This window comes from Oppia nitens, unplaced genomic scaffold (assembly GCF_028296485.1).
Source record: "Oppia nitens isolate AA-2021 unplaced genomic scaffold, nextdenovo-longstitch-racon4-pilon3 scaffold5_pilon_pilon_pilon, whole genome shotgun sequence".
NCBI classification, from domain to species: Eukaryota; Metazoa; Arthropoda; class Arachnida; order Sarcoptiformes; family Oppiidae; genus Oppia; species Oppia nitens.
In genome coordinates this window covers 3,561,670-3,580,560 of record NW_026533243.1, presented here as the reverse complement: position 1 = coordinate 3,580,560, position 18,891 = coordinate 3,561,670, and the positions used below count along the sequence as shown (strand labels likewise).

The 18,891-nt window shown below is 26.1% G+C and overlaps 3 protein-coding genes across 3 annotated transcripts; 2 read left to right on the top strand and 1 right to left on the bottom strand.

The window, feature by feature from the left end:
* Positions 1-6,705: 6,705 nt before the first annotated feature.
* On the top strand, positions 6,706-11,571 carry LOC128961491 (phospholipid-transporting ATPase ABCA3-like). Its single transcript, XM_054307738.1, has 4 exons — positions 6,706-7,100; positions 7,734-7,840; positions 7,999-8,924; positions 10,368-11,571. The coding sequence occupies exons 1-4, from the start codon at positions 6,706-6,708 to the stop codon at positions 11,472-11,474; spliced, it is 2,535 nt and encodes an 844-aa protein (XP_054163713.1). The 3' UTR covers positions 11,475-11,571.
* Positions 11,572-11,880: 309 nt separating this feature from the next.
* Positions 11,881-13,163, top strand: LOC128961490 (uncharacterized). The gene is made up of 3 exons (XM_054307737.1): positions 11,881-12,189; positions 12,254-12,760; positions 12,831-13,163. The coding sequence occupies exons 1-3, from the start codon at positions 11,881-11,883 to the stop codon at positions 13,161-13,163; spliced, it is 1,149 nt and encodes a 382-aa protein (XP_054163712.1).
* A 423-nt stretch (positions 13,164-13,586) lies between these two features.
* On the bottom strand, positions 13,587-14,819 carry LOC128961489 (uncharacterized). The gene has a single exon (XM_054307736.1). The coding sequence runs from the start codon at positions 14,817-14,819 to the stop codon at positions 13,587-13,589; it is 1,233 nt and encodes a 410-aa protein (XP_054163711.1).
* Positions 14,820-18,891: the final 4,072 nt, after the last annotated feature.

Here is an 18,891-nt window from a genome sequence, read left to right as displayed (position 1 = left end):
TGATTTAATTTTTAGTTAAAATTATTTTTAATTTATATAAATATTATTTAATAAGTTTACTTAAAAATATAATATCATATCATGGTTATAAAATATATTTCTATTATATATTGTAATTAAATTATTAGAAAAAATTATATATATATGATAAAATAATGTAATTATGCATGTATTAATAAGTATAGTTTGTTTATAATGTTATCTTTCATATATATATATATATATATATAGTATTCTTCAATATAAACACACACACATATATACAACGTATATATATAACGTGTATTAAAGTAATAAATTAAATAATGTACAGAAATATTGTATAACAAATGCAAATAACATATTCTGTATATTATTTGTTCAATAAATTGATATATATATTATATATTATGATACATAAAATATATGTATGTGAGTCACTACTTACCCTAATTCCCAGTTTACCATTGTTTTGGTTAACAAAATAATGATAACCAAAGACCACTGTAGTCCACAAGTTGTGCCTCCAAGACATACACATATCAATAATTTATTCAATAGTTTCAAAAATCTATTATAGAAAATGAATGTATTTTTATAATAACAATATATATAATAAATAAACAATATTGTAGTTTTAAATGCATTGATACAGAATTACTGATTAATAAATAATATATGAGTTTTTAAATAGAGTTTTTAAATAGAGTTTTTAAAAAAGAGATTTTAAATATAATTCATACAATATAGTGTACTGTAGTACATACTGTAAAAGTAATATTATAAATGATCAATTGTTTTATTTGTAATTTTATCTAAAATTATTTGTTTAAATTTTTAAATCCTTGCTACATTTTGTAAATATTAATTACTGTAATAAACTATACATATATAAAAAAATAATTAATTTTAAATATTCATTTTTATAATACTATATAATATGTTATACTTCCTCTAATTATACTTATAATAAATAGTTATATAACTTATTTTGCATTCAACCTTTATTCAAACATTAATCAAATTAGAAAATTTAATATAAATTTGTATGATATGTATTATATGTAATTGAAAATTAAAAAAATTATCAAAATTAAATCAATTATACAATTTATATAATATATCATTTTAAGTTAAATGTATACAATGTTTACACAACAAAATTGCAATCATTTTCTTTACAATAAATGCATTCATTGATTTCAAGTGGTGTTCACTTCAAACTCAATTATTTATATATTAGACTTTTTCAGTAATAGATTGATATATAAGACTAACTATTTTTAATACAACTTACAATATACAGTATTACTAAATATATAGTGTTGTCATAAAAATTTAATGTTAGAAATATAAACTAAAGCAAAAATTCAAAAATTATAGATTATGATTTTTAATTATTAAATTTGATAAACATAATAATAAATTTTTATGACATATTAAGTGATATTAAATAAATTTACTTACTTTTTTAGTAATTTTTTACTAACTACAGTATTTCAATGTTCAAAATAATTGTTCAAAATTTACTGAAATTTTCAACACTAAGTACTACAGTATTGGTAGTACTATTGAATAATAACTATCATTAGTTGACATCTTTTATCATAATATGAATGATAGAAATTCAAAGTAAGTACAGTATAGTGGAAGTTATGATAGACTCATGCATTAATAAGCTCCGGGCTATTTATAAAAATATACTCATATACTTATGTATAGACAAATAAAACCGCAAAATTGTCTCATTATCGACAATATTTTCCAACTCCACTCATGTCTGTACCGTATAGTAAATAATTAAAACATTTATTGGATATAAGTTATATTATATAAGTAAATGTTAAAAATGATTAATTGAAGCTTTCATCAATTGATTGCTTTTTAAATTAGATGTCATAAACCGAAAATTTAGTTTGAATCTCACAAACCTATATCAAATTAATTAGTAATTTTAATAAATACTACAAAATATAGTTTATATGTCATACATTACAGGACATACTGTACAATAAAGCATAAAATTTAAAAATTTGAATTTTATTAATCAGTTGAATACCTTTTGTAAGCTAACAAATATACTTTTATTATAATATGTTTTTCATAACAGATATAACATTAGTATAATATCATAGAAATGAGTACTAAATTTTTAATATTTTCTTCAATCAATTTCCCAAATGTATTGCTTTATGAAAAACAGTTTATTTATTCATATAAATAATGTCAACATAAAGTGAAACTGTCGTTGTATTCAATTTTTTATGATATTATAATTCAATATAAAATATTCTGACATATATTATATTAAACATTATATTGACTAAAATCTTACAAAATAACGCTTACATATGTTTGCTTAGATTAGTTTATTGAATACTGATGTGATGTGCCATTAATATTAATGCATATTTGATTACATTAGATATTCTCCATATATCTAATTTATTATATTTTTACCACAAATATCAATTAAAATTTTCTATTTAAAAAGTTTATCATTAATTATATACTAGTATATATATATTTATATATATTAATAAATATAGGAAATTAGTAAACAATCTTTATAATTAGTATTTAATAAATTTAAAACATTAATATATGATGTGATGCTAATAGCATATACAGTATATTTACCGTATATTGAATATTGTAAATTTATATATGATTGATAATACAATGTATTAAAGTAATTACAAACACAAATTAAAATTTTTATAAAATGATACAACTGTCTTGTATTATAAGATATTATAAAATGTATATATTGTTTATTAATATAAAATATATTTATTAAATTAAACAATAAGTTTATAGTTGAGAGATGCTATAAATGCAATCATTGAGTGTTCATAAATTTTTTCATGTCTTTTGTTATTTTTTGTGTTGTCGTACATATCGTACATTCAGTTGAATGCTATTCAATCTGTTATATCGTTGGCTCTCTTCTCTCAACATTATAGATAACAGTGCTTTACTTGCTTTCCCTTTACTTCTCTCTCTCTCTCTCTCTCTCTCTCTCTCTCTCTCTCTCTCTCTCTCTCTCTCTCTCTCTCTTTCGTTTGATTCAGTCATTTCTATCTAAATCATTGGTTCATAGATTGAACAAACATTGAACAACAGGACTGGTATAGAGAAAAGACATATCAATGTTGTATTAAAGCAAAAGTGAGCTCAAATCTGACAATAACTGTGTTGTGCAAACATAGACTCATACCGTATAATAGAAATGTGTGGGGACTGAGAGTAAGTGATGGAGCATAGGCTGACTATGAGAGACTACCTATAAAACTATATGAATCTATGGTTTACATACTGTGCTGTAATGACAAACAAAGCAAACTGTTTGTCACAAACTATAGTACAGAGAGTGCTTTCAAGCAAACCGTGTCTCACGGGCTTTAAGTACATCTGTATGTACTCGACATCACATCATATATTCAATATATAGTACAGTATTTGATTAACATAAGAGCCCAGTCTTGTTATTAGTCGTATAATCACTATATTAGCAACACTTTCAATAAGTCAACTGAATGTCGTAATGTCTAACTTTCTATAGTTTATAATTATCTATTGATATATTAATCTAACTTTATTTAGGTTACTATTAATATATATTTTTAATTTGATTATCATTTTATTGAACTAATAAATCCTATGAATATGGATACCCTGGTTATGTCAAATTTAAACAAACCATAAGTTACCAAATGTTTGTTTTTATCAAATATGTATTCATATTAATACAGTATATACAGTATATTTAGTATATTATTGAATTTATTGCTCGAAGGCATTACATCTTGAGTTGAGTCTAAAAATTTATATATATATTCATAACTTATTTGTTGTTTAATTTCCATGTTTTACACAAAACTTTTACAATAATTTACTATTTGCTATTTAAACACATTACTCAAATCATTGGTTATTTTATATTATTTTTAGATATTTAAAACTATTCTCACTTACAATGGCCGAATGGTAGAGTGTACGCTTTAAAACCTATAGTACCAGAGTTCGGATCCTTGTTTTCATATTGTATTTTTTGATTATATTTTTTAATTTTTTTAAATAAAAACACAACTAATAACATAATTAACTCATTATTATTTTTTTGCATCAAAAACATTAATGAAATACATTTTTAGTACAATAATTTATGTTAATATAATTTACATAAAATAATTAATTTGTTTTCAATATATTAAATTTGTTTATTTAATGTTTTTGATGTAAAAATAATAATAATAAGCTAATTATGTTATTAGTTGTGTTTTTATTTTAAAAAATTAAAAAATATAATCAAAAAATACAATATGAAAACAAGGATCCGAACTCTGGTACTATAGGTTTTAAAGCGTACACTCTACCATTCGGCCACACAGGCTATGTTGAAAATAGCACTTTATATTTTAAATATATTATTATCTAAAACTTTAAAACCCACTTAGCCCCCTTAAACCCGCCCATTAGGTGCTAATATTATTATTTATTATAAATTAGATATATTATCTATAATTTATAATATACCATGGTCAAAAAGGGGCGCATCAGGGAAAAACGTTCCATTGTTAGTTTAAAGTAAATATTAAATAAAAATATTAATATATAATACTTAAATTTATAGCATAATAATTTACTAATAATCTTGATAGTTAATGTTAGTGTTTAATATGTTTAGTTATACTTTACGAATTTGATAGTTGTATTAATATTTAATTATTTATTTATGAAACTTTGTATTTTTCATTATTTAATATTATTTTTGACAGCTAATTAAAATTGTTTATAAAAAACATGATAATTATATTTAATTCTTGATAAAATCGGTGTCAAAAACTAGTGAAATAGTTTTTTGAATAATTCTATGATATACTTAAGACATGCTATTATAAGACATTGAAGTTATAACAAAACAAAAATTGAAGTAATAAATCATTTTCTAAGAGTCTGTGGGCACCAATAGTCGAACTATGAGAACTTGGTTGAGGGAGGGGGGTCAGGTGGAGGTCAGGTCGAACCAGGCTAAAAGCCGTTAGCTAAAAGCCAACCAAAATCAGGTATTTCTAACACTTATGCATTAATTTTATCAAATCACATTAAATTAATATAATTAATATATAAATGATAAAAGAAATATAAAATAGTGAATATAAATAAATGTTAAATAATTTTATTTAAAGTAATTGAGTGGGTATTACTGTCCATTTGAAAATAGCTAAAATACAATCTTTTTTTATTAAAATGACAGATAAATGATATAATAGATATGATATAAAGAGGAATATTAAAGTTTATATAGAGATAAGATTTTTAATAAATTTAATGATTAAAGATGTTTACTAAAAAATTGGGGTCAGTTTACTTATACTGTATAAGTTATATAATAATTTTATGATAATTATTATCCTATTGTTAATTGTCTCAATTTACTATACAAATTTGGTTTAGTTCCCATAAAATTCACCAGGCACCATTACCATACGGGATGTAAAATTTTACAGCCAATTTTTTTTAAATTTCAAATACAGTAAGTATTAATTCCTCTAATGAATCTATATTTGTAAAGTTATGTTATTTTATCAAACATTGTTAATACAGTATAATATAATATATCAATTTTAGTTTTAGTTTTTTTTAAAAAACAAGTCGCAAGGTTTTAACATGAATATGATATGAAAAAACGCATTTATATTAAACATATAATTATTTATTCAGTATATTTAACTTATCCCTCATCACAATCAATGTTTACTCAAATGTCCTTCAATTTGCACAAATAGTAGCAATTAATTATAAATATGTATTTATTGATTTACATTGATTAACAATTTCTGTAAATTTAATTATAAGAATTTTTTAAAACTACATCAAATGCTATTGCAATTAAATTTGTCTAATTGTGTAATGATATTGATTATATGATAGTGTAAAAATATTGTATAAATTTATCATTTTGTATGTTATTTTAGAAATAGTGCATAAAAGTTGTTCACTTGAAATATTATATATTAATTGTTATTAAATATTAACAATTAATATAAAAATTCTGATACAATGAATACATTAAATAGTTTATCAATTATAAAGTTATTAATATACAAGAATTGGTTGATCCGATTTCATCACAAAACTCCTTTTATTTTATTGTTTTTATTGCCTATTATAGTGACCACTATTATTGTACTGTTAACTGGTTTTACAAGATATAGATATAAAAATGACTTTAACTCCATAAAAAACTATCCAATTAATGAAACAACAATTAATGCAACTTATTTTGAGGCAAAAAATTTGCTAAAAGATCAATTAATTGACAGCGATTATCATAATATTACAATTGTTTTTTATCCCAATAATGTTATGACTAACAAATTGATGGATAAAGTTAATGATTATCTTATGAAAAATTTTGGTAAATACAATAATTGGCAAAAAGCGGTTCCAATCAGTGATAAAAAAGAGTTAATCAAATTAATGAAACAATTTAAAATGAATTATTATAACAATAATTGGAAATACAATCATTATTTAATTGGTATTGGATTTACAAATATTGAAGGGGACGATAAACTTCCCAAACATTTGGATTATAAAATTACTCTTCAAAGTAAAAATTATGGTTCATTTTATAATCAATATTTAGTTATTTATGATTACAAATATTTTACACTAAGCAATGACAGAGGATATTATCGACGATATGGTTTCGCACAAATGCAACTCATCATTGATTTGGCATTTATTTCATTGGTTACAAACAATTCAGACTTAACACAAATTGAATTTTTCACACAACGAATGCCATTACCATCGATGACTGTTTTTGAAAAGTTTGAAAATCATTATATATATAACGATAATCACATCGTGACGGCTATTATTTTGTTTAATATGACAATTATGTTATCTGTTATTATTAAACGAACAGTCGAGGAAAGACAGACCCGTATAACCGATTATTTGATTCAAATGGGTGTCGGGAGACATGAGCTCTGGCTTAGTGTTATTATTGATGCTCTAATAGTAATTAGTTTGCAACACATTATCGTAACATTAATTTTAATGATCAATAACCACGAGTTTGTGGACGAAGACAGCCGACAGGTTGTGTATTCACATTCACTTCTGTACGGAATCTCAATCACATTATTTCTTACATTTTTATTGCTATTTCTTATCCAAAGTATATTATTTGTATGCTTTATATCTGTATTTTTCTGCAACCCTAACATTGCAGTTGTTGTGACAATCATTTTATGGGTCATCACATTTGCGATACCAATTGGATTATTGTTTGGATTACTAGGAATGGGTCGACCAATGTTGTCGTATATGGGTTTTGAGACCATGACCTGTCTATTACCTAATTGTGCTCTCTTTTGGTTTATTCACATCTGTTTCGGACTCGAAGAAAATGCCCGATCGGGAGCTGATTGGATACATATATATGATTCGGCCTATATTTTTGATGAAATGAATTTAAGTCATATATTTTTAATGATGTTTATATCATATTTTATATACGGTTTATTAATTTGGTATTTTTCATCAGTTATTTCATTTAAATATTCAATGAGAAAACCATTTTACTTTCCGCTTCAATATTTTGTTAATCTATTTAAACTTATTTTTCTAAATAAGTCTCAAAATAATTATAGAGATTTAAATTTTGATGACAAACACGGGATTATAGATATAAAGCATTTAAACAAAAAATATAATTTATTATTTGGATTAAAAAGTGATAATGTCCTCAAAGATATTAATTTAAAGATCAATAATAAGTCCATTACTGTAATTCTTGGACCAAATGGTTCGGGAAAAACAACATTAATCAATGTTATTACCGGTAATTTTATTGTATTATTATTATTATTATTATTATTATTTAATTTTAATATATCTACATTATATCTTTTTTATGTAATTATTAATTAATATGAATTTTAAACATATACTGTATTTTATATCTATTTTTATAATTTGGGTTTTGTTTTCAATATTTAGGTTTAGTTGACTATTCGGGTGATATAACCATTAGTGGTCATGATATCAGTCGAGAACAACATTTGGTACAAAACATGACCGGAATCTGTCCTCAGGATAACGTCTACTTCAAGTTTCTCACTATTAAAGATCATTTGTTGTTATTTTCATGTCTCAAACGACTCATACGTAATAGTGATGACGGATATACTGAAAAACAGTTGATCCAACTCTTAGATCTTAACAAAGACTTCAACAAAGAAGCCTATCAGCTGTCAGGCGGAACATTGAGACGACTTGTTTTGGCCATTGCTTTCATTGGTCCCAACGATGTCTTGATATTAGACGAACCATCAGCTGCTTTGGATCCAAGAGTTACCCGAAAAGTGTGGGATTTGATTATAGATTCGCGAAAAAACAAAACTATTTTAATAACAACACATCATTTGAATGAAGCAAATCTATTGGCGGATCAAATATGTATTATATCTAAAGGAATGGTATGTTTTAATGGATCAACTCTTGATATGAAAAAACATTTCAATTCGGGATATCAGTTGAAAATATGTAAATCTATTGAATTGCAAACTGAGAACCAAATAACACAAATTATTGGAAAATATACTAATATTCAGAAAATTAGTAAAAAAGGTTTAATTGATACCCAAGAAGTCATTTATGAACTAAATTTTGAAGATAATCATAGATTTTATGAAATGTTCAGTGAATTGGAAGAAAAAAAATCAATTTTAGCCATAAGTGATATTGCATTAGATATGACAACACTTGAGGGCTCGTATGCAAAGATTGTCTCGACAAACAATTATCAAAATTTTAATAATTTTGAGACTGAATCCAATGATGACAATAATTTCATTTTAAAGAATAATGAAATAATTAATAATAARTTATCTCTTCAATTAAAACCATTATTATATCAATTATATGCCATTTTTATTAAACGATTAATTTATTTATCAATGAATTTTACTCAACTGATAACACTTATAATAATTCCTATATTGGCTCTTATATTGCTATTTACATCATTTAAAATTATTTACAATTTATCAATACATGATACGGAATCTATTTATTTGAATAGTAATCAAATATATGGCAAAAATAAACTCACATTTATTGATTCAAATGATTCAAACTTTGAAACTTCTTACTCAAGAGTCTTGAATGACAATAATATTGATAAATTGAATTTTAACCACAAATCAGATGATATACAAGAATTTCTTTTGCAATATTCTACAAATGGATATATAAATTATTTAAAGAATTTATTATACGGTGTTTCAGTATATTTTGAAAATAATATATTGAATATAACGGTTTGGAATAATTATTTAGGGATACATTCTCTGCCCATTTCAGTCAATTTAATGACAAATTCATTGTTAAAACATTTCACAGAAGACAACGATTACTCAATTAGTGTTACAAGTGATCCATTGAAGATGGATTGGTCCGGAAATGAGATCAATAAATATCACAAAAGATTATTTATTTTCGATGCTTTAATTGGTATCAATTATCTGACATTCATGTGTTTATTCACATTTATGTCGGCCTCATATGTATTATTGCCGATAACTGAAAGGAAAACTCAATTCAAATTACTTCAACTGATGTCAGGACTCAAACCATTGACCTATTGGTCGGTCAACTTATTGTTTGATTTAATACTACATTCATTTTGTTCAATATTATATGTTTTATTATATTATATGTTTGATATGGATATGATATTTATAGGACCCAAAAATGATTTGTTTGCAATATATCTAACGTTTGTTTTCTATGGATTTGCATTCATACCATTTTCATATATCATATCATTTATATTTTCAAAACCAAGTTCTGGATTTACTTTTATATCACTTTATAATATAATTATTGGATCACTTGTAGAGTTACTTCAACTGAATTTATCGTATAGTAATCACAGTTATTGGTTTTTAACGCATAAGTTAAGGACAGTTATCTTGGAATTGACTGCTTTTGTGTCACCCAATACTATATTCCTTAATTGTATGCATTATTTAAATGAAATATTCAATCAAAATAACTTTTGTCCGGATATGAACTTAAATGAAACGGCAAAACAATTAGTATACGACTGCTCTGATAATAATACTTTTCGATACAGATATAATTATAATATATGTTGTTTACCGCAATGTAACCAAACATACAATTATAATATTAATACTGTTTTCACATATTATCAATTTAGATATTATAGTCTTCAATGTTATAACTACATTAATGTCTATGATTTTATATTTAATTATTTCATTCGTTTTATATTTTATGGTATTTTATATCTAAGTATTGTAATAACTATTGAAACAAAATATCATAAAAGGATTTTAAAGATATTAAAAAAAAAATTGTCGAAAAATAACGAAGAAGAGAGTGTTCAAGAATTACCATTAGAAGACTTAACACAATCACCAGATGTGAGACAAGAATATGAAATTGTTTCACAAATTATTAGAAATAATGACTTAAATAACGTTTCACTTGTTGTGCAAAATCTGAACAAAATGTTAAACAAAACGACAATAATTCCTAAATCGTTATCATTTGTGGTCAACAAAGGAGAATGTTTTGGATTATTGGGTATTAATGGCAGCGGAAAGACAACAACATTTCGATTGCTTACCGGAGATCTGGAGTTAGATTCAGGCAATGCCTACTTGGGTTCAGACGCTAACCTTTTGACAAATATGAGACAATTTTACAGTCAAATCGGTTATTGTCCACAAAATGACGCGCTTTTAGACCGAATGACTGGAAGACAAACACTATTATTCTTTGGCCGACTCAGAGGTCTTTCAAAACATTCATTAAATATATTTATAGAAAATATAAGCCAAAAGTTTAGTCTCCAAAGCATTATAGATAAGAGATTATCGACTTATAGCGGAGGCAATCGCCGAAAACTATCGCTGGCCATCGCTTTGATAGGATCTCCTCGACTTTTACTTCTGGACGAACCAACCAACGGTGTTGATCCCGATTCTCGACTTAATATTTGGCAAATACTAAGACATCTGATTAATGAGTCAAATATTTCTATACTGTTATCTTCACATAATATGGAAGAATGTGAGACATTGTGCTCTCGATTAGCCATTTTGTCAAACGGTGTCATCAAAACAATTGGATCTCTTCCTCAGCTTAGAAAATCATTTGCTAATGGATTTGATATAATATTAAAAGTTAATTGTGATTCAAGCGATAATATTAATGATGAATTAGACTCAAAAATGAAGCAACTATTTGGCGAGAAATGTATTAATAAATATTCAAATTGTGGTGTCTTTTATTATCATCTCATCAGAGATGACATTAAATTATCGCAAATATTTAAATCATTGCAAACATTGAAACAAAACTTCAATTTAGAGGACTATATGTGTGCTAATAGTGGTCTCCAACAGGCGTTTCTCGCAATCACCACATTTAATACACTTTGAAAATTAAGATTTAATGATAAATTTATACAATAATTATTAAAATATACTGTAATTATTATATATAATTTGATAGAATATATAAAATAAAATTTTAGTATTTGTAATAATAAATTTTCAGTAGTCTCTTGAAATTCAGTGTATTTTCATTTACAATAAATTTTTTATTTTAATAATCTCTTATTATTTCTTAAAATAAAAATAATGAGATCATTGATTACATAAAAATCGCGTGAATTGTAATTAATTGAAGTCTTATATAATATAAGAAATAACAGGAATTCTTAAAATAATTTGTCAGTTATTAATAATAACTTATTTTCTGTTAATTCTAATATTAGACCATTTGTGCGGAATTTATCTTATTTTTTGCCATAAAATGAAATTCATAATAATATCGATATTTTTGATGTCTACATATTTTAAGGTGACATTAGAGGATCACATTTGTCAGCACTTTGTGGACAACAGTGTCCAAATCGATTATCCATACGTACACATCAACTATACTGACAATCATTATGTCTTCACTCAATATCTATTTATTGGTCATAACTACTGGCAACTCATGATAAATGAATCTCGAAATTTGGATCAGTTCGTTGTGTATTTTCAATCAAATTATAGCAAAATATTCAATGGTTTTAAAGGCAATTATTCAATGATTTTTAGTACACCGCTTGAAGACGACCAACATTTCGTCACAGGAGTCATAACAGTATAATAAGATTACAAATATAATAAACGATTTAATTTATTATTGAGTTTTTAAAATTTTTTAGAAATTAAATGATACAATTGATTGGCAAATATTACAACTTGAGAGCAATCATTTGACAACTTCTGGCATCAAAGCATTCAATTCTCTGAAATTGATATTTGAAGACAATTTCAGACCATCGCTGGTCTTTTACATGTATCTCAATATAACAGACACTCTACCAGCAAATCGGTACCGATCGGTGTGTTTTGCAAATATTCATAATAATAATTCTAAAAGTTATCGATGCTATCGATTCAACAAAGTTGATGACATAAATATTAAATACGAGAATAATACAGATAATGTGATCCATGGTTTGAAACAAGAGATTACTAATCAAGGAATCAATTTTAATGTAAATCTCAATTTGATTGCCGGTTATATGCGAACCATTGCAATCATTCCCACAGTTTATCCAAAATTTAATCATTTTCGCAATTCATGGGATTATTATTATCTGTTTTTATATTCACAAAATAAACAGATTCACTATTGTTTTAGCGAAACAAATCTATTTATTAAAGAAGTAAATTTTAAATCAACGTTAACTTTCAAATAAATCAATTAATTATATATTTAATACATATATACTGTAGTGTTCATCAAATGACATTCAACTGTTGATGGATTGCACCAAATATGAGGAATCAACACTTACTACGCAAATGGAAATAATTAACAAAACAATAGCCAACAATCCATCTGAAACTGTAGATCAGTCAAAACTGGATGATCCCAATCATGATAAACATGAGTCCAACACTTGGGGTCCAATTATTAATATAATAGTAGCTATACTTATAATACTAGTTGTCATTACAATTGCGGTACTCTTTGTATGTGTCATCAGAAAGTCATTAAACAAACCGGAAAAATATGGAGAAATTAAGAAAATTCACGAACCGGTAGCTAATAGTAGTAATGACTAAAACTAATTATTTCTCATTTTTTTCTATGCGTTCATTAATTAGCTTTTGTTTAAAAAAATTATTTTATATAAATAAATTCAATGTTACTTTAGTTTGTATATACTATTTATGAAATTTCTTTATTATTGTAAATATGTTACAAATAATAATAATAATAATAAACATTTAAGCCATAAAAATCTTAATATAATCATTGCAATAATTATGGAAAACTAAAACAAATATAATTTCATAATTATATACTATAAATGAGATAAAAATATATCATATTTGGCACTATTACTAATGATAGTCCAAGAAATAAATATCTTTAAAATTATAATATAACAAAAAATTTCAATAAAATACATAAAATCATAACAAATAAATCAATAATAGTCGTTGATTTGATCTAAAGGTACTCTTTCTTCAATAATAAAAAATCTATTGAATGAAGTGTTTTAGCCGTAAATGAGTTTCAATTGCTGAAAGAGATTTCGCATTAAATTCGCATTTAAGACAAACATATTGTTTGCCGTTTGCTTTAAAATACGGTCTTATTTTTTGAATGAATGACAACTCCTTAAGACAATTATCATAAGTAGTATCGGTGTAACTAAAATCACTGGTGTTATCATTATGTTGATGCGATCCACTGTTTGTTTGGTGATCCATCATTTCATCCATGTGTTCATCATTGCTATCATCATCTGCAAGATCATCAGTTGTTTGACCAGATTCTGCATAGATTTGTTGATCGCTATCGTGAGGCATATCTGCATCGGTTGTGCATTCAGTGATCATCACTCGGAACGGACAGAGGTGTTGGTCATGAATGTGTACTTTGATAGACATGTGATTTCGTGTTTTGAATGGACAGTCCATAAAAATACATTTATAAAGTCGACAATCATTTTCAATAATACGTTTACGAAAACGATTAATGCTTTGATTGCCACAAATTCCGGTCATTTGTTTGCCATTTGCGATACCAAAACCACATCTATGATTGAGTTCATGTTTTCGGAGGGCATTAGGATTGAAGTAGACTTTATCGCAGCCACGGATTCGGCAGCGAAATAGGCGTTCCTTTATATGCGTGCAGTTTATATGTAGTGCCAAAGTCTGTGTCCGCTTTGCACGAAAACCACACGACTTGTTATATTCGCAGAAATATGTCTTTTGATTGTCAATTACTTCCATTTTGTAAAATCCCTTCAATCTCTTCAATGACTGCATTCCCACATAATTCTTATCCAATCTATGACTTTCTTTTTGGTCGCGAAACACATTTCTGTCACCAATTTTCTGTACTTTAAATACCTTTTCAGATGTCATATCACTTGAATCACGCATTTGATTGGCATAACTGTTAGTTGCCGTTGAATTCGACTCTTCTGCGCTTTCATCCAATTCTTCGCTCGCAAACCAGTTATCTTGTATTCTGTTGTCATTCATTTGATGTCTTGTGTTATTACTTGTAATCTCTTGTTCGTACATTAATTCTTCATCGCTCTCATCATCGGATGGATGCAACAAATGTTGTCGTATGTGTGTAATCATAGCTTCTTCAAGCAGTTCCGTCTCATCGCATGTCTTACAAATAAACCATTTCTTGTTGTTGACAATAACTCTTTCATAATAGTCTTTGAGGTCCATCGCAGTCATGGCAGACATAATGACTTTTGTCGGATAGCAACAAGTCTTGACTGATCTCTGATAACACTCTGTGTTCAAACAAATTCATTCATTATCTACAACTGAATCGCCATTTTATGTCCAAACGGATCCAATCAATGAACCGATCGATAGACACGTATTGTTGTAATATAGCTATAAGTGTTGTATCGTATCAATTGATGGTCAGTTGTGGTCAAGACGTGTATATGTTTGCCATCCAATGGTGTCATAAGTGATGATAAGTCTAATCAATGGTATTATCATAACGTAAACACTGTTCACATCACTATCAATGACAACACTAATCAATGAGAGAACACTCAAAGTTCACAACTAATGCATAGTCTATACAATAGTATATATAATACATACATATTATGCATAACTCAAAGCCAATGAACGCATCAATTATTACTGCAATTATGGCATCAAATGAGCCATTAATGAGACCAAACATTCAATTATTTAAACCCATATCTCAAATATTACGTCATTTATGAACAGTTATCACACATTTCATCACTTATTGACATTCAATAACACATAGTATTAATAGTACTGTACTTAACATACAGTCTATATTGCAATGCATTCGTTGATTGGCTATTATTGTTAGATATTTACCAATAAATCAATCAATCAATTGATATGAATGTTAATATCATATAATTTTATTCATTAATTTGWTTCAAATTACTTGAAATCATTTAACCAAAAATATTATTAAAATGCAATTATCACTAATTTTTTAAATTTATATATTGTTATAAAAAATTGTCATAAATATTAATTATTATTTTTTATTATATAAATGGATAATTTACTAAAAATGTTTTACACAAATATTATGTAATAAAGTAATAAAATATTATTACTAATAGTAAAAAAAATTATAACAAAACCAAAAATTATTTAAATATAATAAAGTAAATATAAAAAATTGTATTATATTTATTGTTAGTCATAACAATAATAGTGAGTATTAAATAATAATTTTTAGTAAAAATTGATAACTAATTTGTTGTATAAATCAATAAGAATTGTTCAAAAAATAAATAAATAATAATTTCATTAAATAAAATGCTTTCCATTTAAATGCATATCAATTGCTTTGAGATTCTTAGCATTGAATTGACACTCAATACAAGTGTATTGTCCATCACTTAAACGATTAAAATGAGTTTTAATATGAAGAAGTCTTTTAACTTGTTTTACTTGACTTTCGTGTGAATCGGTATCAAAACAACTAAAATCCCAATCATTTTCTTTGACAATATTATCCAACTCTTGATAAGTAATCATTTGTATTTTAATTGACTCATAAATAATCTCAATTTCATCATCAATTTTGTCCTTTTCTTCACTGATGTCATCGTAACTAATCTCCTCATCACTAATATCATCGTAACTAATGACTGATTTATTATCATCTGTTTGTTGATTATGCAAATCATCATTCAGTTGATAATCATTTGAGATATTAGACTCATCAATGGTTTCAGTCTTAATAGTATTACCGGTAGATATGGTTTTGCTATGAGTTATTTGAAGAGATGGTGTGATCTTGTGGTTAAACTCATCATATTCTGCTGTATTTTCCATATTATTGATATCTTCTGTATCCATGTATTGTGGTTCTGTAATATCATATTCAACTCGATTTGGACAGACATGTTGGTTATGAATATGCCTTTTAATACCACTTCTTGTTTTTGTCTTGAATAAACAGTCACCATATATACAGACATTATGTTTAATGTTATCAATAATAACTCTTTTTCTAAATTGATTCAGATATGAGTTTCCACAAACAGTTTTTAATTGTTTACCATTAACTATACCATAACCACACAAATGGTTGAGTTCATGTTGTCTAAGAGATGTTGGGTTATTGTAGACTTTGATACACCCGTTGTAAGTGCATCTAAACTTTCGTGTACGCAAATGAACACAATTGATATGTCGGGCCATTTTGCTGGTAGATTGGGTTCGGTAGTCACCCTTTTTACATATATATAACTTTCTATTTTCAGGTAACACTTCCATAAAATAACGACCTTTTAAATTCTTAAGCGATTGCAATCCTCTATAATTTTTATCCAAAATATGACTAACTTTTTTGTGTCGATTAATACTTCTGTCATTTGGTCTGAAGACTTGCAGCACAACCTTCGAAGATCCCAAAAAAGTTCCCTTTAGTTGAATTGAATCAGATTTAGATTTAATAGTTAAACGTTTATCTTTTAAATGACTATTTTTAATAATTTTATCGCGTTTTAAGAGTAAATCTCTTTTAAATGAAGACATCCTTTTCTGAGATTTATCGCCAATCGCTGTGTTGTTACTCAGATGTGTATTACCTGTAATTAGAGGTCGAAATGTAGTATTAGGTTTATGTCTTCGAGTTGATCCATCAGTTGTTTTATTGTTAGAAACTTTTATTGGTCTCACATCTTGTGAAACACATTTGTTATCTTTATTAATGTTTGTTCTGAAGGGACATATATGTTGTGTATGAATGTGATCCTTAATAGCACTACTGCTGTATGTCTTGAACCGACAGGACTCAAATCGACATAAATAATAAACTCTTTTACGTTTAACTTTTAATCGGTATTTAAGTAAATTATCATTACTACAGACTCCGGTCACCACTTTGTCAATACTATAACCACATCTGTGATAGAGTTCATGTCTATGCAAAGTGTCTTCAGACGTGTACATCCTATGGCACTGATTACACGGATATTTTGGTTTATTCAAGTGCTCCCAATTGATATGTCGGGCCATATCTCTAGAGTTGTGTGTTTTATAATGACAACTATTACAGAAACGACAAATAAGTTGTTTTCCTTTTATCGTTTTTTTGATGAAATAATTATCTTTTAGATATTTAATGCCTAAAAACGCATCATTTGTTTTGTGTCCAACTTTTGATTTCTTGATACTAACATTATTTGTCTTATTGAGACCACTCGTTGATGGCATAGGATTATCAATGATGTCATTTTGTTGCACTTTTAATAAATTACTATTAGTGTTGTGTACAGTATTTGATCCAATTGGTTGTTCATTGCTTTGATACCGAGTGGACGTACCATTAGATACCTTTTGATCGACTGGTTTCTCAACAACTGTTTCTTCATTTTGTATTTTTATGAATGTCTTCAAGTCTTTCATTTGTCTTAATGATTGTTCTTTTAATTGGTTGATGTGTTGTAAACGTCTTTGATTTCTTTCTTGATTATTCATCGATGGTATGATAGGTTTAATATCTTCTTGTAGTGTCTGACAATGTGTTGGATGTGTGAACTGGATGTGTCTGATGATGTCTTGTTGATTGTTGTCTGTATTGTCGCATATCTTGCATACAAACCAAGTCTTGCCATTTATGACATTAAGACTATAGTTGACATCCATATCAACCATTGTCATCATCAGTACACCACTACTTGTATTATTCATTTGTTATTTAAATTGATAACCAAATGGTTATACAATTGATAATAATTGAGTGATTAATGCAAATAATAGACAAAACTATTAGAAAATGCAATAAATAGTCAAACAGTGAATTCAATCAAATTATAAGTCATTCTAATGTAATACAAGTGTAAGCAATAAGTTGTGTATAAATAGTCAAAACTATTTATCGTTGATGTAATGCATTCATTGTCTATTAAATACAACATATAATACAAACAATACTTATTTACAATACAGTATTAATACAACTACTGGTAGTGTTGGTAAATTTTGGCAATTCAATTTTCGATTGGCGCAATTGAGGAAAATTGCCTGAAATTGCGCGAATGAGGGAATGTATAAAAATTAAATTTGACGTTAAAAATTTGGTTTACTATATATTAAGATAATTTACTAATTTATTATTATTACATGGTTTTTAGATGGCAACATTTTATGATAAAATAATTAAAATTTATATAATTAATTTATGTTTTTATTCATATTGCTTTACCATTTAAATTTTGTTAATTTTAAAGAAATTATAAATTGATCTATGTTACAATTGCGATTTTCGCAATCGATCTTTTTGCAATTGCGGCAA

What these genes read in the sequence shown, in the direction of transcription:
- LOC128961490 (XM_054307737.1), top strand. Translation starts at nt 11,881, where the DNA reads ATGTCTACATATTTTAAGGTGACATTAGAGGATCACATTTGTCAGCAC. An exon ending in TCGTCACAGGAGTCATAACA is followed by an intron (nt 12,190 to 12,253) that starts GTATAATAAGAT and finishes AAAATTTTTTAG; the next exon opens with AAATTAAATGATACAATTGA. An exon ending in CAAATCTATTTATTAAAGAA is followed by an intron (nt 12,761 to 12,830) that starts GTAAATTTTAAA and finishes TATATACTGTAG; the next exon opens with TGTTCATCAAATGACATTCA.
- LOC128961489 (XM_054307736.1), bottom strand. Translation starts at nt 14,819, where the DNA reads ATGTCTGCCATGACTGCGATGGACCTCAAAGACTATTATGAAAGAGTT.